The following is a 20,572-nucleotide window of genomic DNA, read 5'->3' on the forward strand; positions in this document are numbered from 1 at the left end:
CCGAGGACTATCTCGAACTCCTTCTATCTCAGTGAATGAGTCACTTACTGGAAACGATGTAAACACAGGTGTAATACTGGCCTGCGGAAGCCCTGGAGGTCCCAGAGTGGTGGAAGACTAGCTCTTTCCACTCCAACCCTAGGATTCCACTTTCAGAAAACTAAAGTTCAAGAGGTTGAGCCATTTGCCTGAGGCCTCGAATCAGTCGAGGGATGGAGCAAGACCTAGAACCCGTTGTCGGGATTCCCAGCCTGGCCGGTCGCCAGTCAGCCTCCTACCGGCAACAGTCACTGACAATCTTGGTGCAGCTTTCTGAACCCGTCTCGGATCCTGACCTCATCTTGACCGCCTCCCGACCCCTCGCTTTCTGGTTCCCCCCTCCAGCCCTGGGGCTGTACCCGTCTTCCTCCCAGGGTGTCTCAGAGCCGGCTGGATGAAGGGATGTAGGACATCTATAATACCTGTGCGCACATTGTGGTCAAAGGAAAGCTGCAGACACCCGAAACTCGCGCCTGTAAAACCGGGCGGGGCCATCCTTGGAGAGGGGTGCAAAAGGGCGCTAGCTGGGGGTCAGACGGCGCCAAGTCTCGGGCTGGAGGCGGAGCCTCCGGGTCTGGAGAGGGAGGGGGCGGGGCGTAGATCGCGGGGTGGAATCCCGGGCCAGGGAGCCAGCCCGCCCGGGGGAGGGGGCGCGGGGTGGCGGCAGGGACAGCGGAGGTGCGGCGAGAGTCGGGCGGGCGGCGCCAACGAAGGCGGAGGGGGCGGAGCCGCGCTCGCAGCTGCCACCCGGCCGCCGGGCGGGGCAGACGACACCGCCCGCGGCCGGGCACGCACCGCGCGCACACACTCTCCAAACAATGCTCCGAGGCACCCGGCTAGGCTGCTGGCGGCTGGGCGACAGGCGGCGAGGCCGGGGGAGAGCGGCCCCGAGGTGAGCCCGCGGCGCCTTCTCCAAAGTCGGCCTCTTTTTGTCTGGCAAACGTGGCCGCAGAGGGGAGCTCCGGGGGAGCGCGGCGATCGCCGAGCTTGCGACCTCCGTCAGCGTCCCCGGGGTGACAGGCGACCCCTGGGGGAGGGTGGAGCGTCCGGACCGCGTGCGCCCCGGGTTGCGCCCGAGGTGGAAGCGCTGAGCCCCGAGGACAGGGGAGCCGGAGGTTATTCGATTAATTCGAGAATCGCGCTCTTTCGAATGGGGAAACTTTCCTCCGAGTTCCGGGAGGGGAACCGACTGTTCTGCTGGTCTCGCTGGTCTGGCTGCTCTGTTTGGGGCAGGAGAGTGGAGCGCTTTAGGGATTGCTATTGTGGAGACTGCCTTTCCGCGGCTGCAGGATTGTCACAGAGGCAGAGAGGGAGAGACTGCGGGGCAGCTCGGACCAGGTCCCCGGGGGTGATGCTTTGGGGCTCCAGGTTAGTACCTGCCTCTTAGGCAGCCCCGGTTGGATGCCAGCCTGGGAGTCTCCAGAGGGAATGAGATGATGCCTTTTTCCTGAGCTGTGGCAGAGCCCTCCAAAAGGTGCACTGTGAGCGCGTTCTTAACCTTTGATTGTGCTGCCCCCTCCCCAGCGGGACACACACACACACACACACTTCGAAAATACCACCTCTCCACTTTCCGGTCCTGGATGAGAATGGAGGCAGGGCCAAATTGCTGTGTATATTTCTCTCAGGTAAAGCTCCGCCAGCAAGCACATGGCTTTGCAGAGCGATAGGAAAGCCCAAAGGTCTTGCAGGGAGGAATTTTTCCAGGCATTCAGCCCAAGTCAGGTTGGGAAGACCTTATTGATCACTGGCCTGAACTATCCGTAACAACCCCTTCCCTTTTTGAGCCAGAAATTCGACAGGAAGCACTAAGGATTTCTGCGGTTATTTCTCTATGGTGGGATCTTGTGGAACGCGGGTATCCTCACTGCTTTAGACCGTAATGATTCTAACCCACAAAAACCACATTCCGACTGCTGAGATTAGATTACATAGCACTGGAGAAGGAAAAAAGAAAAAAAGTTGGGCGAATATCATGATTTACCCTGTGTGTGTGTGTGGTGGGTAGGGAGAGAGAAGTAAGGCCATCACTTTCTCCTTTCTGCCTGGGCAGCCCCTGTCAACGGACTGTTGAAATCACACAAACACTTTCATGCATATTTCTCTTTGCTGGTGTTGCATTAATTTAATTGTAATATATTATATACATTGTTAGGTAAGTGTTTTTTGTCACTTCAGGGTAAGGTGTGAGCAACCTTTGATGCAAGTATGAGGGGCATTTGGAGCCCAAAGATTTCATTTTATGGATCTGGCCACCACTCTTCAGATTCTTTTTCTAATGGGGTGGGTGTGTATCTGACAGCTTCAGTCTTGCAAACTGTAGCCACAAATCTGTTGCAGAAGTTTGCAGAGGCAAAGATATTTTATCATGACTTGGATCAGAACGAATGCTGAGATCTTTTTCTAATCTTGCACTGCTGCCTCCCACTGAAATGGGGGAATTTGCATAATTCTGGGGGCTGCCTCGCCCTCGGAGGTAAGGAATGTGGGCTGGGAAGGTGCCTTTCCAGGCTGTGGAGAACTGGCCCTGGGAGGCAGGCACAGCTCCTGTTTTGTGAGTTCCACTTGAATTTTCACCATCTTTTAACTTAAAACAAATAGAGAATTCCAAGCACAAAACCTCTCTAGACAGATGGAACTGGAAGAGAATCCTTTCTGGCTTGATGTGGTGATAAATTCTGTTTGATATGACTGAGAAACCAGTTGTAGCAGGATGTATAGTGAGTCAATTATGGTGAGGAGCCCAGGGCTTCCTTCTGTTCAGGTCTTCAAAGACTTTGCCTGGAAAACCTTTCCAGTCTCTGAGAGCTATGTGGTTAAAGTTGTGCCCACCGCCAGAGAATTCCAGAGCTGAGGGTGGGAGCAAGGACAGTGCTCATGAACTGCTGAGGGGTTCTGAAGGCAGCTTCCTGAGTGTTGGTAATCCAGAGCCTCCCAGAAGTCCCAGGGCTGGAGTGAGCTACAGAGGAGGAGGACCTCTGGCACCAGGCAACCACGACAAGTTTGTGTCAGTTGCCTGCTAAGAAGGAAACGGCTTCTTTGCCTGTCTGTGGATGCCCACCTCCTCAGAGAGCCCAGCCCTTTGAGGAGCTGCAGGATCAAGATGAGCTCACCCAGAACTGATTTCCAAGCTCTGTCTCTCCATCCCACCCAGGGGTGCGGGAGCCTCTGCCTACAGCAGAGCGGGGAGGTAGGGGGCTGTCTTTTCTGTGGCCAGGATCCCCAGGAAAGGACCTTCTCCCCACCTTGGGGCAAGAGTGTGGAGACTTGCTCTGCTGAACACCAAAATGCTTCCTCCACTTTTCCCTCCTTTCAAATTTCAGCAGCACAGCCTAAATCACTTGGTGGCCTGGCCTTGTAGAAGAAAAATCCTTGCTCTCTTCCTCTGCTTTTTGAAGCTTAGTGACCTCTTCTGGTGAACTTGGCAAGGAATGAACCTGCTACTTAGGTGTTTTCACAGGAGAACTCAATTTGCAATCATCTTGATGCATACAATCCTAATAACAGAGTTGCGCAAGACAAATGCGTGTCTTTTATTGCTGAGTATTCATTGAGCTTAAAGATGCACTGATTTTCCTGGTTAACTTTGGAGAGAAAAGAGGCAAATTTAGCTTCAGCCCTTGTTGAATAAGCACCCCTGTCTGAGAGTGTGGGAGACCAGAAAGAGAGCTCTTCCCACAGAGATTGAAGAATGATCTTTGGGGTTCCTGGCTCATTCCACCTGGTTAGTCTTGTTGATGGTTTAGAGAGTATCAGCCTCAGAGCCAGTTCTCACGGGAGGAGGGTGGAAAGCAGACCCCGGCACCAAACCCTCCCTGTCTAATGAGACTCTGTTCACCATAGATTCTTCAGGATGATTTTCTCCTAAACATGCTCCTTAGGAGGAAATCAGTTCACTGAAATGAGGAAATGGCAATCGACTGGGTATAATGTGTGGGGAAGTGATGTGAGGGGCTGCTGGCAAAGTTGGCTTCTCTCTCTAGAAGCCCCAAAGTCTCTGTGCCTATGGATAGGTCTTAATTCATGTCGTTGCCTTTGTTTTCCCATCTGTAAAATGGGGATGACAGCTACCTAATGAGTGTTATTCAGGTTCACTGGTTAAAATCAGCAACCCTACAAGTTCCCTCTCAATAGTGAATTACCAGGCGAATTCTATTGTGTAAACTCTCTGCTTTCGGACCAACTCTCAGAGGCAGCAAACCCAGCCTCACCTCCAGGGTTTTCCTAGGGAAAAATAACTGTGGTCATCTCTTCCTTCTGTTTTATTCTACCCAACTTGAGACCACAGGACTGTCCTGACTATGAATCTCTCTTTCTGTTTCCCTCCTTGGTCTGCAGCTTTGGCTGTATTGATCTCACTGAGCCCTGGGTCAAATATCACATATTAAGCAAGGGGAAGGGGGCGTGAAATCCCAAGATGCCAGACGTCCCCAAAAGGATCCCTCGGAGGGCAGGCCAGCACACCTCTCTCACCTATTGTGTCTCTGCCTCCTCAACAAGTACGGATTACAGTGCTGATTTCAGAGCCCAGGCTTGCCTCCCCACTCACATAGTTCTTGGTGAAAAATTGTGGCTTATCTTCTGGAAGCCATGATTTTTATCTACTGTCCTACTTGGTGGTTCTTGTTTCTGTGTGGCAGAGTCCTAGACTCCAGACCCCCAGCAGCAGAGGATACATGGATGAGATACACACTTCTCGTCAACAGCCCTGTGGGATTTCTTCCTGTTAACTGTCCCCAAACCTCCAAGCGCTCAGGATTTTAGGGGGCTGAAGTGTCTTTTATGCTCTACATGCAACAGAGCTGTGTTTAGTTTTTACAGCTTTTATAAGGCCACAACACTAGAGAGGGACTGAAAGCCTCATGACAAATGGGTGAAGACCTCAGATTAAATAGAATACTAATCTTTACCTTTTTTCTTCTCCTTTCCTCCTCCCTCTGACTTCTGTTCCCCAGCCACATCATCAGACTCTAATTGATCATGCACCCATCCTCTGGCAGGGAAGATCTCTGACCAGGCAAGTGTTCTGCCTTTCCAGGAAGCTGCCCTGTAAGCCACATCTGCCTCCCCAAAGACCACGCCAGGAAGCCAGGCACAAGATGAACCAGCACCCTGTCCACCGCTCAAGATGCACCAGACCCTCCCATTGAACCCCGAGAACCCAAAAATGTCTGCGTGCAGTGACTTTGTGGAGCACATCTGGAAGCCCGGGTCCTGCAAAAACTGCTTCTGCCTGCGCAGCGACCACCAGCTGGTGCCCAGCCGCCCCCAGCCCAGATCTGGCAGCCTGCCCCCTCCACCTCGCCTGCCCCCCAGGCCTGAGAGCTGCCGCCCCGAAGATGACAGCGTGAGCAGCTCGCCCTACTCCAAACCCACCATCGCTGTGAAGCCCACCATGATGAGCTCCGATGCCTCCGATGGATGGACAGAGGCCGGTGTGAGTGCCGACGGCTCGCAGGTGAGGCTGACTCAGCCCTGTGGTATTTTTACAGGGGCTGCTCCTGTTGTAACAGTTGGTGACTGGCGGGCAGCCAGGGAGGGCTGTTCCAGCAAGATGCCTGCAGGATGGCTTCCCTTCAGCTCGCCCCAAGACTTCTCCTTCCTGACTGCTGCCCTCTTTTCTCTCTGCCCTCCTTTCTCTCAGTCCCTTTAGGCTAAGAACCATTCATCCCATCCCTCCAAGTTTATTTGGCGACTGTATGAATGATGTTTTTGAAGACTGTATCAAAGCATACCAAAATGAAACTTTTCATAAAAGGTTAAAAAATTTTTAATCGATCATTTAAAATATATACAAAAGTAGCAAGAACTGCTTAATGAAGCCCATGTGTCCACCATCTTGAGGCATCAGTGTAAACAACCATCAACTCATGACCAATCTTGTTTCATCTCTACCCCTGCCCCCACCCTCCCTGCCCCATGATTTTAAAGCAAACTCCAGACATCACATCATTTTGGTACCTGTTAAAATTAAGTCTTTATTTAAAAAAATCATTACCCCACTTAAAAATATCAGCAGTGATTCCTTAATATCATCCAATTCCTAGCCAGTGTTCATATTTCCAATTTGGAAGCTTGGATTTTTCCAGCTTTGGTGGAGGATCACTAAAAACAATTATATCCGTAGAGATTAGACCATTCTGCTCATCCCCGAGGTGACCCAAAGGTCTAATTATTTAGAAGGGGCATAGAGCCTGCCACCTCTAGAGACATCTCCTAGGAAGCTGTATGTCTAGGGCATATTCTAAGAACTGCTTGTGACCTGTTTTGAACTCTTTGCCTGTTCAGGTTTTCCTAAACTGTCGTGGTGAGTGGGTCCGGAAGGGTGTGTGAACTTCAGTTTTAAATCAGGGGAGGCTTGATTGAAGTGACCCATCTTCTGGGGTTACACTCAGGCTCATGGCCCCTTCCGAGTTGCTTCATTTTCTGGAAGCTGGCCACACCTATTCCCCAGGCCTCTCTCCATACCTTCGACCTTCATAGACATAAACCAGGGACTCCTGTTCAGAATCTTCTTGGAAAAGAGCCACATGCAGGTCCTACTTTGAGGCTGCTTTACAAGTCGGGGTAGGGAACACTTTAGAAGGGAAGGAGGAGGAGTCGGTGACTTCAGTGATGGGAATGACCAGCCCACATCTCTGTCTCTAGCTCAACTAGTCCAGCCACTTGTGCAGGCCTGGGCCGAGGTCACTGCCTATAACTGGGAGAAAGATCATGGCTCAGAGTGAAGCAAGGGAGCTGGGGCCCAGCTCAGAAACCACCCCCACCCTCCTGTCCTCTGACCCCACCACCCACCCAAGGTGTTTTAAAAGCCTCATGACTTTGGTTTCTTCCTACTGTGACAAGGTTATCAAAAGACTAACAAACACAAAGCAAAAATTAAACAAAACCTCAAACTCTATTTCAAAGCCCATAGGAGAACTTACCTCATCCAGCAGTTTCGAGGGATAAGGCAAAATGTTCTTCGTTAGCGTGTTTTTCCCCTACCTCACAGACTTAAGCAGAAGAGTTACTGACGTGGGTGGGAAGTGCAGAGCCTGGGAAGGCCAATGACTCCACAGGGGCCCTGGCGATGATGAGAAGGCTGTGGGGAGAGATCAGAGGGGAGGCGTGCTGCCCGGCTGCTCCACAGCAGGCAGCAAGAAAGACGGTTTACAATGTCGCGGCCCTACCCTCTCACTTTCTCTCTCTTCCTTTTTTCTCTGACAAGGTCTAATGTAAGTCTTTGAACCTTGGGGTTGTGTAGGTCATCTGGAGACGAGCCCCCGGCAAGCTTCCCCTCCCGAAGCAGGAAGATGTGCCAGTAGTTTACCTGGGCAGCTTCCGTGGCATCCAGAAGCCTGTTGGGCCCTCGGCCCCTGCAGACGGCCACCCTCGCTGCCCGCCTGCCTGTGCCATGGTCAGCCTGCAGAGCCCAGAGCCCCGGGGGGAGCGAAACGCCGCCCTCCACCCCGTGAGCTTCCTCGATGACAAACTTGGACGAGAAGCTAAAACCACAATTCCTTACCAAGAGCTGACCTCCGCTCAGGAGAGCTTCCGCCAGAAACTGGCCACCTTTGCTGGGATGACATCTGGCTGCCACAAGGGCCCTGGGCCCCACCCCTCTGCACAGCCCCTACGGGAATCCCTGCCCTCCGAGGATGACAGTGATCAAAGGTGCTCGCCCTCGGGGGACAGCGAAGGGGGAGAATATTGCTCCATCCTGGACTGTTGCCCCGGGAGCCCAGGCACCGGGAATGCCTCACAGGCCAATGGCTCCCGACACGGACATGGTGGTGGGGACTGCTCGCCAGCATGCTGGGAACCCAGGATGTTTTCAGGGCCCATCGAAGAGGGGAAGCAGGCTTTGAGCTTCCCCAGGGAGTGCTGCAGCCAGGGCCCAACAGAGAACCCACCCCGCCTGGGCCCCAAGAAGCAGTCCCTCACGTCGGAGGCTGCCAGCTCCTCAGATGGCCTCTCCTGCGGGAGTGCCAACAGCCGCGCCAGCAGCCCCTCGGCCCCCCACTTTGAGAGCGACTACTGTTCCCTCCTGAGGGAACCTGGGCCAGGGAAGCAGCAGGACTCTGGCTGCCGTGGGGTGGCCTCCAGCAGGTGCCTTGGGCCAACAGGGGGGTCCCAACCCCCAGCCCACCCTGGGGAGGCTGCACAGCCTGAACCCATCTATGCTGAGAGCACCAAGAGGAAGAAAGCTGTTCCAGTGCCTTCCAAGCCACAGGCCAAGGTGGAACAGATGGTAGCTGCCCAGGGCCAGGTGCGGACGGCTAACACCTGGGCTCAGAAGACAGTATCTGGCTGGGGCCAGGACAGGGAAGGCCCAGAGGTAGCCCCCCAGGTGGCAGCCACTATCACGGTCATGGCGGCCCACCCAGAGGAGGACCACCGCACAATCTACCTAAGCAGCCCTGACTCCTCGGTGGGGGTGCAGTGGCCACGTGGGCCCCTGAGCCAGACCCCTCAGGCAGCCGAAGGGGAGCCTTTATCTGGGCAGGGGCTGAGCTCGAGGGAGAGCCACCATCAAGCTGCCAGTGAGAATATGCCCAAGGGGAGGCCTGCCATCCCCCCCAAGCTGTCCAAGAGCAGCCCTGGAGGGTCCCCAGTGTCCTCCTCTGCCTCCCCACTGTCTGACCTCAGTGAAGGGAACTCAGGTGGTGGCACTGGGCTCCAGCCTCCATCCAGGAGCCTCGCTGACCCTGCTTCCTCCTGCCGAGCCAAGGGAGTCCCTACCAGTGACTCTGTCAAGGGCCCCCCGCCCGCCACCACCACATCAGCCTTGGACCAGAGGCGGCCCTGGTACCAGACTGGGGCCTGGAGTCGCCAGTGCCGGATAGAGGAAGAGGAGGAGGTGGAGCAGGACTTGTTAAGTCAAAGCTGGGGAAGAGAGGTGGAAAATGGCCCCACGGACCCCTCGAACTCCTCTACCTGGCACCGTCTCCGCCCTACAGACAGCTCCTCTGGGCAGAACAGCAAAATCGGGACCGGGATGAGCAAATCGGCATCCTTTGCCTTTGAGTTCCCCAAGGACAGAAGTGGGATTGAGGCATTCTCACCTCCCCCACCGCCTCCAAAGTCGCGGTGAGTACAATTGTGTGTGTGCGGCTCAGGTTTTGTCCCAAAGGACAGAGGGCTCTTCCAGAAACCTTGGTCTTTGCTGTCTCTACAGAAGTCATCCCACACAGGCTTGGAGTCCTGAGTCCAGGCACCAGTGTTGGCCCAGAGATTTTGTGGCTTTATGTAAATTTCTGCGACTTGGTGCTTAGCACACAAGCCTAGGAGCAGTGCTCTGCTTGGGAATGGCTATTCGAAGGCATCTTTCCAAGAAGCACTGCCAAGCTGTCGCTCTTTCCTGGTGCCCATCATCCTGTAATCAGGTGCTCTTTTTCTCCCCATCCCTCTGAAGTATCTGTAGCGGCCTTTCCCCTCAGCTCCTGCAATTCTCCATTTATTTAAACATGCAAAAGAAGGCAGGAGGAGGCTATGCTACAGAATCTCTAGAGGCAAAGAGATGGGGAGGCAAAGGAGCCACGCCAGTGTGCTTCATAAATTGTGACCCTAATGGTGATTAGGCCTTGGAGCCAAAAGCAGAATAGTAGGAGGTGCTGCATGTAGTTTGAAACCCTCAGGTGTGGGTTTTTAAAGAAAAAAAATCTAGTTTCATGTTAGCGTGCTGAAACTCACAGCTTTCTCCACCACTTCACTGCTCTCTCCTGCCAGTTTAAAGTCCTTCTCAAAGGCCCAAGAAAAACAAATGCCTTTTTTACGGTATTATGTTGTCCATGGAATTTAAATTCTGGGGGGAAAAAAAAGTCCCTCTATTAGAGCAAAAAGGATTTCTATCAGGGAAAGGATCAACCTGCTGTTTTTCAAAAGATGACAGACTTTCTTTAGCTGTGTCATCTCCAGTGGCTCTGTTTTGGCTTGTGTGCCTCCAGGTTGATGTCAGAAGCAGGCAACTGACCACAGGGAGAAGCAGCAATGACACTTGACTTTGAACATCAAGGCGTCTCAGGCTGTGATGTATTTCAGCATGGACTTTTTCTGGGACCACTACTTTGTTCTAGTATTGAGTTGGCCACCTGCCATGAGGAGTAGACATCCATCCTCTGGATCCTTAGGTGGTCGCGGACTCATTGGCTACAGTGTTCACACCCTGAATGAATAAGGGGTCCCACAGCTCAGGAGAGCCCCCATCTATATGGCACTTACTGTGGGCCAGCCATGGAGCCAAGGGACTTAGACATATTAGCTCATTTGATGCTCAGAACAACCCTAGGAGGTAGGAATTACCATCCCCAATTTACAGATGACAAAACAAAGATAGAGCTGAAGTAACTTACCTAGGTCACATGGCCACACCTGGCAGTGTGCCTCCAAAGTCTGTGCTTCCAAACACATAGGGCACATCAGCAGGCCTCAAGACTGGGCAGGGCACACAAGTAAAGCGTGGGCATTTTATCTGTCTGCCTTAGGCTTGAGAAGGTTGGTAGGAAGTATAGGCTTTAGAGTCAGAAAATCAAGTTCATGCTGCCTCTGTCTCACCTATAGGTTGAGTGATCTTGAGTAAGCCACTCACTGTGACTGAGCCTCCAAGAGACTCTCCAAAATCAGATAATAATAACAGTACATTTATAACTCTCTGTTGTTGAAAGGCTCAAATGAGAAGAATAGAAGCCAACACAGAGATGAGTTTTGTAGGCAAAAAGCCACCTTAATGGTAATGGGGACACCACACCCTATAGGAATGGTCCTGGCCCAATCCCAGAAACACCACCTGAACCTTGGAGAAGGAACTGAAACCTCCTTGTGTAAGAGTCATAGGGCTTGGAGATACCCCAGTCACCGAAGCAGTGTGGCTCGTGTAGAATTTTCATTAGCATCTGGTTTGAAATCAGAGTTTATGACAAAACCATTAGATTATATACAACTCAAACCAGGTGGGAATCTCAGAGATTCTGGGTTCCAGCTCTTAAAAAAAAAGTTTTTATTTTCAGGGCTTTGGGGAGAAAAATCTAGGAAATATAATTAGCTTAAGGGAACACAGGGAAAGAAAAGAGCATCTGATAATATTTCAAATAAGTCAAACTGTATCTATTCATTTGGGGGAGATTTTTCAAGCATAGCCAACATTATCTTTTGAATCACATCTCTCCCATGAGGAGGTAAGAGGGCAGGCTTAGGACCACAAGCTGATTTTTAATTTGGTAACTCTGTGATGTCCTTATTGAATGCTTCTGAGGAGGGTGCCAGGAACCCACAGCTTTCAAACCTAGCCGTTCAGGGTGATGGCAGATCAGAGTATTGATGAGGATGCAGCCCATAGCTGATCCAGTACCTATACCAGTACCATGCTGGTAACTGGCAGGCTGATGTCAGTTTTCCAAGATGGAAAAATGTTGGAACCTCTTTGAGCAACATCCAAAGTTAACTTAATTTCTTCACGTGGGCCTTCTGTCAAATGGGCCCTATTTCTAATGATCAGCCCCACCTGTGAACAAAGATAATGGTTCTCACGACATGTGTTATGTGCACTCACGACTCTAGAGGAAGGGACTGTTCCATGCAGGGTAGTGTTACTTTTACTTACACTCATTTAAACAGATCCATCTGCTTTCTCGGGCCATTATAGAAGAACAAAGAATCATTTTCTGGTTTGCCTGTGGTCCTGTTTTGCAAAACTGACTGACTTGAAGGGAAGGAAAGATAGGTGTTGAGAGCGACTTGGCTTTCCTGTGGTCTTGCTTTGAATGTTTCACTGTAGCTTATCTGTTGGTCTGAGACATTGTCCTCTGTAAAGTCCCATTAGGGTTCCTGAGAAAATTCTTGCTATAATGCCGTGTAAGACAAAGGTTCTCAATACTCATTTAATGCTCTGAAAACCATTTAGAAGTGTTTGAGTACCTGTCTAACCCTCCTCCCGGGCAGGTAAGTCAGTCTGGGTCCCTCTTCATCTGCTGCTGCCAAGGCAGCCTCCTACCCGCACAAGCTCTCACCTACTTAGACTAACTAGCCCCACTGAGTCTCTGGGTCACCCTTGCTCTAATATAGGGCACTATGTGATCAACACATACTGCTGGTTAGGAAATGGGAACCTGAAGGAAAGAAGTGTGGACTTCTTAGTTTAAATGTCACCTTCAAGACGTAAGGCAGTTTAATGAAAGCATACAGTGCCTGGGGGAATAATTAAGATGGGAAAAAATCAAATTTATTTATGCCTTTTATTTCCTTACAGATGCAAACCTGGTTTTAAATGACTTACGACTTCTGAGTGACAAGTGACTTCAGTTGAGGGAAAACTCATCTGATTAGTGCAGACAAACATTTCACAAAGAAACACCAGATTAGGCTGATAGACCTGAACTCAGAGGTGGGATTAGAGGACAGCAGGTGAATGAGAAATAAGACAGATTTATATGGTTTTGGTTTCCAAATGGTCTGGCCCCAGGTGAGACTAACCAAAAGAAAGAATGGTATCCCCAGGAAAGTGAGGGATTACTTTGTTTTAAAGTTATCGCTCGTGCTGATTATAAGTTTAACCCGTTACTAACTAAGAGATTCTCTACAGGGATTCTGGGGAGTAAAGACTGAGTCTGTCCTGGGGCTTCCGTTCGTTCTTAATTCCCCTCCCTCCCATGCTGCTTCTCAGCTGACAGGTGGTGACAGTGTCAGAGATAGAGGTCTCCTCTGTCCAGAGAAGTGGCCACTTCGCTAACCAGAGGAATCAAAGTGTCTTCATTGTGTGGTCTCTCAATAATGGGGTCTCTTAGCAGGACTTTGCAGGTGGGAGCAGGATGAATGTGATGGGTCATTGTCTGCAGACCCCATATCCAATCTGATGAAGCCTCCAAATGCTTTATTCTTGAGGCACTTTTGACTGGAGTTGATCACAATGGAATGGCAACAATTTATTAGGAAATCCCAATCTGCACATAACAGGCTTTTCTGGGTGGCACTTTGAAAATCACAGTTTGTATCAGAAAGCACTATCTGTGCTTCAAGAATATTCTCTGACTTTTTGGCAAAAATGAAATAAATTGGCTGAAGGTCGAGTTGGCCCAGGGGAAACTGAATCCTGGGCATATGTCAGGCAGAGAAATTGCCCCCTGCTCCACACATACACAAAGTTTGGCAGAGCGCAGGTATCAACAATGCAAGTTTATATTCTGCTCCATGCCAGGGGCAAATTAATAGTTGGCCCCTTCCCATGTGTTTGTGGATAGAATTTGACACTGGACATCTAGTGATGCCAAAGCAGGGAGAATTAAAATTGATTCCTATCTTCCTATTCTGTAATTAAAAAACAAAACACTGAGTGGAACAGTAGTATATATAAAATATTTACGACATTTTCTCCATTTTTGAGCAGGCATCAATGGCTAGAGCTAGGGGTTAGAGATTCCTTAATTTATCAGATATCTACTAACTTCCTACTTTCTGTTACGCTCTGTGCAAGATGTTAAAAAAGCCAGTGACTGGGGTTCTGCCCCTTAAATCCACTGAGAGTTGAGTCGGTATGAATTAAAGCCAGCAGTGGGCAGTATGACCCCCAAAGGCTAACTCCTGCTTTGATTGCCTTTGATGAGACTGCTTATCATAGCATCTAGATTCTCACCAAATTCCCTGTTCTGTGCAGTAAGGCCAAGGTAAGCTCAGCTTGGTATCCAAGAGTAGTGATAAAATAGCCCTTCCTTTAAGGTCCTTTGACCTGATACAAGATCACACTTGGTACAGGCATATAGATAACCATAAAAAAAAAAAAAAAAAGCCAGATACTCCTTGAAGGTAAAAAGCATGCATAGCCATCTGGAATTCCAAAATATCCTGTTTGGTGCCTGGCACATATAGATGCTCAGGAAATACTTGGTTATGCCCTGTTTATTTCAGTTTCTCCAAAAGCACCTAACTCTATGCTTTGCACGTGAAAAAATATGGAGAAAGGATCAGGTAGCATTAAATATTTGTATCAGAGTATCTTTCTGATTCCCAGGTTTCTGATTGCTCCAGTACTATGTTCTTAACTCTGTTTTGGTGGTTAACATTAAATCAGATTCACGTTTGTAACTCCTTGAGAGCTTATAAACTTTTGGGAGTACAGGAAGCATGTTTTATACATTTTTCTTTGGCTTTCCCATAGGATACTTTGGGATATAGTAGGTATTCAATAACAGATTATTGAGTTAGAAAAAAAGAACAAAACCAAAAACAAAAAAAGGCCAGAGGGAGCTACAGATCTTGGCCTTATTTTCTCACTGGACACCCCATTATAATTCTGTGGCCAGTCTTGCTCAATAAACATTGTCACCTTGAGTTAAAGAAACTGAGGTTAATAATTATTAGTGCTTCAAGGTGGGCAAACACCATGAGGGCACAATGCATCCTTTCATGGATTAATTACTCTCCAACGATTGTACATTTGCTTTTTTTTTTTTTTCCTTTTTTAGCTGTGCAGGTGTGTGGAGCCCAGCCCTCTCTTGCCACAAGAATGTACCTTTCAGGCAGTAATCACCTAAGGACTTTTTTTCCCCCACCCATGAATTGCAAGGAATTCTAGGGTGTGGTTTCATTTCTCTGAGAATAGATTTTTCCATGCTTTCCCAGGTGGGTCAGGAAACACAAGCATGGGCTGTAGGATCAAGCCCCCTCTGCCCATAAGGTGATCAGAAGCACTTTGTTCCTAGAATAGCCAGCCTACCTTTGGGGTGTGGAGCCAACTGGTGAGAAATTTTCTCTATTCGTGGTGCAAGAAATTTGTTGTTGTTTGGTGATCGTTGATGTGCTCATAAAAAGACTTGTATTTTCCTGTATCAGGTTAGATAGACCAACTACAAAGACTCCTCTGCAACCACTTCTGCAGCTAATAATTTTCAGAGTTTAAGATCAGAGCTGTCATCCTCTGGGCTAAAATTGCTCGTTATTTCTTTCCGTTGACTTTTGGGCAGATTCCTAAAAACGTTGGGTGTTAAGGGTGTTCTTGTTCCCACACAGCTCTGTAAAATCATCTGCTTTATTAGCTTTTGTCTAATGCTCTGGACAGTTTATTCTCTCTGCTTTTCTAACCAGCCAACTCATACAAACAAGTGTTCTTCACTGGAAAAGAAGGGGAACTTCCAGATTAAAGACCACTTAAAAAAAAATCCTTCCCTTTTAACTTAGATGTTTTATTCTCCAGTTTATTTTAGTATCTGTCACTATCAAATGATCGTGCTGCCTTCCTGGCAGTTTAGATTTTAGCCGTTTCATGCCCATTATGCATGTTCTTAAAATTTTTTTTCCTTAAGTCTAAAACCTGTCTTTTAGGCAAGCAATTGGCAGTGTGACCACTGTATGTTCCTGAGTTGTAGAAGCCCCCTAGAATTGCTCCCGTCTCTCAGGTGCTCTGTAGGCAGTTAAATGAATGAAAATACAACCACCTTGTGTTGCCGAATACAAGACCTCTCTACCCAACTTAAACTGAAACTCGAGGACAGTTTTGGATGAAATAGAAAAGACAGCTTTATTTCTTTGTCTGGCAAAGGAGGTCACAGTGGGCTGGCCGATGCCTTCAAGAGTGTGAGCCTGTCAGGGAGAGAAGGTAGGGGTTTTATAGTAAGAGTTCGGGGGGCAGCCCTGGTTTCCACAGAGATCACATACAAGTAGCAACTTGTTGCAAAGTTGTCTTTGTTTTTGTAGAAGCAGCAGTCCCCTTTATTCTGCTGAGTCTGAAGTTCACCTCGCACTTTGGAAGTCTTATTAGATTCTTGTGCCTACAACAAAGGTGCTTAGGAAAGGGGTCTGTGGAAAAGAGGTCTAGAGAAAAACTTGTGCAATTTAAAGTTGGTTGATATATGCTTCTGGCATTTTAGGCAGAATAAGGCCTGAGATCTCTTGCTGCAGAGTTTGTACAGGCTAGGACAACTGAATACAAAGAAACCATAAGGGGCTAAAAATAACTGCAGGCCTGAGTAGTTGAGGTGAGTTATGAACAAGAAGATGCACAAAACACCCAGCTGCTCTCTCTGAGGTGTTGAGAGCAAAATGAGGGGGATGGGCAGATCACCCAAGCTCCTCCCTCCCTCCCTGCCCAATTCTGGTCAGCAAAATCCGGAGAAAAACCCTTTAAATTAGTATACAGTTAAGCAGTTACAAATACCCTATGGTCACATATGACAATAGGGTCCTGCTCAGTTACACTTGGATAAAGACAAGAATAGTTGACTAAATTGTCATGTTAATTAGTAACAAGACCTTAAAGATCAGAAAAGAAGGGGGAAAGTCTTTGGAATTTTAAAATCAGTCATAGCAGGGAGGTAAGTTAAAATAATTCTTATAAATATGTGCAGATCAAAAGGAAGATGTTGTGACTGCATGTTCTTGAACCACCAGGGCAGTTAGGTCATATCCTCCACACCAGTTGCAGTCAATTGGAGTAGCAGTCTGGGGTCCACACAGGAGATGGTGAGGCCACGTGCACCCCCTTCAGGAAAGCTTGACCTCATCATTTGGTACTGTCTGCAGGTGACGCAGGGGGGAGTGCAGACACAAGTGCCAGTTATTTACCAATCCAGTTTAAGAATCTAAAATTTACCATCCGTAATGCAAAGTCATTGGTGGTCAATAACCGTTTCCCATACTAATTTAAAAATTCCCTACCCGGGAGGGCGTCTGTGGTCTGTCTAGCCCAGATGGCCCTAAGCAAAGTGTTTGCAGTGGTCTTCCTCTTTGATGATAGCCTCCAATTTCAGGCTGCTATACCAAAATGTTTTGTTTCCTGTTAATGAGTGCTTATGGATATTCCATGAATTTTTGGAACTTTGTATTTTAGTAATGACAGTTACCATTAAGTCTATTATCCATTATTTAAAGTATTATTTCTCTTTATAGACATTAAATTTACTTTTTCAGTCCTTAAATCTTATTAAATAATGTATGTTCACTTAGCCTCACCCTCGTTAGCTTGTAGCACTGACTTTTTATGCCCCAGATTATGAGATAAGGGGGTAGGGGCCAGAGATATGTCAGAATCTTTCAGAGGAATAGTTTGAAGCTGGAAATTAAATATTATAATGTAAATTTAAATTTGAAAAATTGAAAACAAACTATTGTTTTCATAATACATAATACATACAATTTTTCTGAGTCTTTTTGACTGGTGATAGGCCATCTTTTTTATAGAAACGTTCACTGAGGACAAGACGCATCTCCCTAGGAGAAAATAGAAGAAAACCAGGACAGGAGTATTTGCTGATCTGTTACATTTACTTGGCGACCTCCCCCCCTCCTTCAAATCTCTCAGAATGCCTTCTCTATATTCACATTCTCTCTAAAACTTGAAACAGGAAATTGTCTGTATAGTGAATCCTAAATCCAGACTCTTGATCTTGCTTCTTATCCTACCTTCAATGCTTGTCCACGCTTCCTATAAAATCAGAGAAAGATAGTGAAAGAGACTCTTCTAACAGTTCAGAGTCTGAGACTTTCTTGATCTTGATAGTCATTTAATCACTAAGTATTGAGGACTTGGTGTAAGTGAGCTAAAATGAATTACCCAGGAAAACTAAGTGTAAGAATACACTGTGCACGAACGGTCTTCATTCCTGAGTGATGCCTTCGAGAGCCATACACAGGGGACATATACAATGAAGATCATTACAGCATTGTTCATAGTTAGCAGGGAGTTGGAGCAAACACAGGTAGTCATCTTTAGAGAGACAGCAAAGTAAGATGTCATGAGTATGAAATTAAATACTTAATAGCAGTCAGAAGCTATGAGTTAAATGTATAGACAGAAACATGGATGAACCTTAAAGTGGTCTTCAGTGAAATAACTCAGAAACAGATCTGTCACAGTGCAATTAATATAAATTTATAACACAAAGTGGCACAATATAGTGTAAGTACCTGGAAGTGAGAAACTGGGACATTAGAGAATTAGAGATGAGGGTGAAGGGAAAAATGAAAATAATGCAAATCAGTAGGAAAGTGTATCATTAATTGAGGCATGTGACCTTCTCACCTCTCTGCACCTCAAGTACAGACAAACATGAAGACAGGCTGCATCATGCAGTGATAAAGGGAGGACTTACTTGAGAGAGGTTAAGGATGCCGATTAAAAATATAAGCAAAGTGATGAATGTTTGGGATAGCTGCTTTGGAAAATGAGAGGTCAAGTGAAAGGTTGGCCAGGTAGCTCCAAGAGCTGGCTGAAGTCAGGGAGGAAGTGTTCATCATGGTCCCAGTCTGTATGGTTGTGTACTTTACTAGAGAAGCCCTGGGCTGCCTAGTGCAAAAGTGAGGATGGACAATGTTTGGAGTTACCTAGTGTGATATTGTGATTTATAATAAATATATTTCGTCTTCATCCCCATTTCTGGCACAGAGCACCTAAAACCCTTGGAATTTCCTAAGTGCCGAGAGCCATAAAGGTGTCTTTTGTTATGTTAATGAGATGACTTTTGGACCCCCACCTGAGAACAGAGCCATTGCCAGGGGAACCAACTATGTGATTAGAGGGTTGATATTTCAGTCTTACCCCCCCTTCACCTCCAGGTAGGGGAGAGGGGCTGATGGTTGAATCAGTCTCCAAAGGGCAATGATTTAAATGATTTAATCAGTCATGCGCTTGTAATGAAGCCTCCATTAAAAACCCAAAAGGTCAGTGTTTGGAGAGCTTCCAGGTTAGAGTGGGGCACTGGGAGAGGGCATGGAATCTCCTGGCCTTTCCCCATACCTTGCCCTATGCATCTCTTCCATCTGGCTGTTGCTGAGTTATATCCTTTTAAGTACAGTGTTTCTCTGAGTTCTGTAAGCTCTCCAGCAAATTAATTCAACCTAAAGAGGGGATCTTTGGAACCTCCAACAACAGAGGGCTTGTGGAACTGAGCTCTTACTAACCTGTGAAATCTGATGCTATCTCTGGGTAGGTAGTCTCAGAATTGAGTTGAATAGTAGAACACCCAGCTTGTTCCGAGGATTGATGGTAGGGGAACACACCACCCCATGTTGGAATTGGGTGACCAGATCCCTTATGTAGGGTAGGGCTAAGTCTGAGGACAGATGTAGCTGTCGGGGAGGAGGTTAGGGGGTTGCTGAAGAACTGACCTGGGAGCGGGAAGGGCACCTTAGCCTTACTAGGCAACAGGCTGGACCGGAGTGGGAGTAGAGCAGTAGGTCATCCCAGGACTTTAGTTACAGATAGCCTGAATCTCCCAAGTCAGGAGGGTAGGAATGAAGTCTAACATAAATACACACGGATTACACCAAATAGCTGGACTCAGAAGCTGGGTCAACGACGTGGACTTGAAGCATTTGCTGAGTCAAGAGAAAAAGGGAGAGATAATTCTGAAAGCCGCGTTGCCAAAACCAATAGTCTAGAAACAAAAGGATTCTGGCCAGGCACAGATCATCATGGTGGATGAATTCCAACAGGAATAGGTCAGGACTTGAACAGCAGTGATTCCCAGGTTGGTGAGTAACAACTCACTATTGTTCTGGTTTAGTCAATCACCAGAGTCCTCCGTGTGCTAGAGCGTGGGGCGGTGGTGTGAAGGGCGAAGGAATCATGGAGGGTTCTTACTCTATACCGGGGAGATGGGCTGATGTAATAAAAGAAGTTCTTTTGTTTCTAAATTTTTGTATAATGGAGCTAAACTACCTGGTTTTCTGAGGAGTAGGTCAGCCCCTGAGCATGGGGCTACACTACAGATTATCAAGCTCTTGAATGTGTAGATTCAAACTGAGGTCTGGTGGGTGGACAAATGAACTCTTCCTAGTTATTTTAGAACAGTGTATTCCTCGAAGAATCACCCTGATGTACTTTCTTCTCTGGGTCTCTTCAAAGTATCATAGTAAAAGAAGAGATGTCAAAATCTCTAGCCCATCTATTTTCTGCTTCCATCCAGGTAGCAAAGAGAATTACTGGGTTTGCTGGAGGCTGCTGAAGTTTTCTCTCTGTCTCTCTCTCCCCACCCATCCATCCATCCATCCATCTTTCTGTATAACTAGCACTTTCTATGTACCTGGTGCTGTTTTAGCACTTGTTAATTAATCCGTTGAATCTTCTTAACTACCCCAGGAGATATGTAGTGTTATCTCCATTTTATAGATGGGAAGGTGAAGCACAGAGAGATTAAGTGCCTTTTCCAAGGCATCCAGCCAATAAGCAGTGGAACCAGGACCCCAAACCCAGGCAATGGAGCCCTCATATTCGTGCTCTTCACCACATCAGTGGCCTTCCTGGATGACTCCGAAATCCGTCTGGGAAGCTGTTCAAATGCTGACATCACTGTTGTTCCCAAAGGCTCCAGAGGGTCCTTCCACACTGAGCTGGCCTGTGGCAGAGCAGCTGGTGGGAGGGGCCCCTCTGTGGATTGCAGTTGTTCAGTCTTTGCTTCCATTGATTATTCGTTGCCTTCTTTTTTTATTTCTTAGTTTTTTAAATTGAAGTATAGTTGATTTACAATGTGTTAGTTTCAGGTGTGCAGCAAAATGATTCCGTTACACACACACACACACACACACACATTCTTTTTCATTTTCTTTTCCATTATAGGTTATTACAAGA

At 47.7% G+C, this 20,572-nt stretch overlaps 1 protein-coding gene across 2 annotated transcripts in view; it reads left to right on the forward strand.

Annotated features, from left to right (window-relative positions):
* Positions 1–777: 777 nt before the first annotated feature.
* PRAG1 (PEAK1 related, kinase-activating pseudokinase 1) overlaps positions 778–20,572 on the forward strand; it is a 44,885-nt gene continuing 25,090 nt past the window's right edge. Inside the window, exons 1-3 of one of the 2 annotated variants that reach the window (XM_031440187.2) lie at positions 778–931; positions 4,995–5,497; positions 7,286–9,111. In XM_031440187.2, the coding sequence (XP_031296047.2) occupies positions 5,168–5,497; positions 7,286–9,111 (2,156 nt within the window). In that variant the 5' untranslated portion in view covers positions 778–931; positions 4,995–5,167. The remainder of the gene's footprint in view (positions 932–4,994; positions 5,498–7,285; positions 9,112–20,572) is intronic. The other variant, XM_031440189.2, reaches the window with a different exon arrangement.

This window comes from Camelus dromedarius, chromosome 22 (assembly GCF_036321535.1).
Source record: "Camelus dromedarius isolate mCamDro1 chromosome 22, mCamDro1.pat, whole genome shotgun sequence".
NCBI classification, from domain to species: Eukaryota; Metazoa; Chordata; class Mammalia; order Artiodactyla; family Camelidae; genus Camelus; species Camelus dromedarius.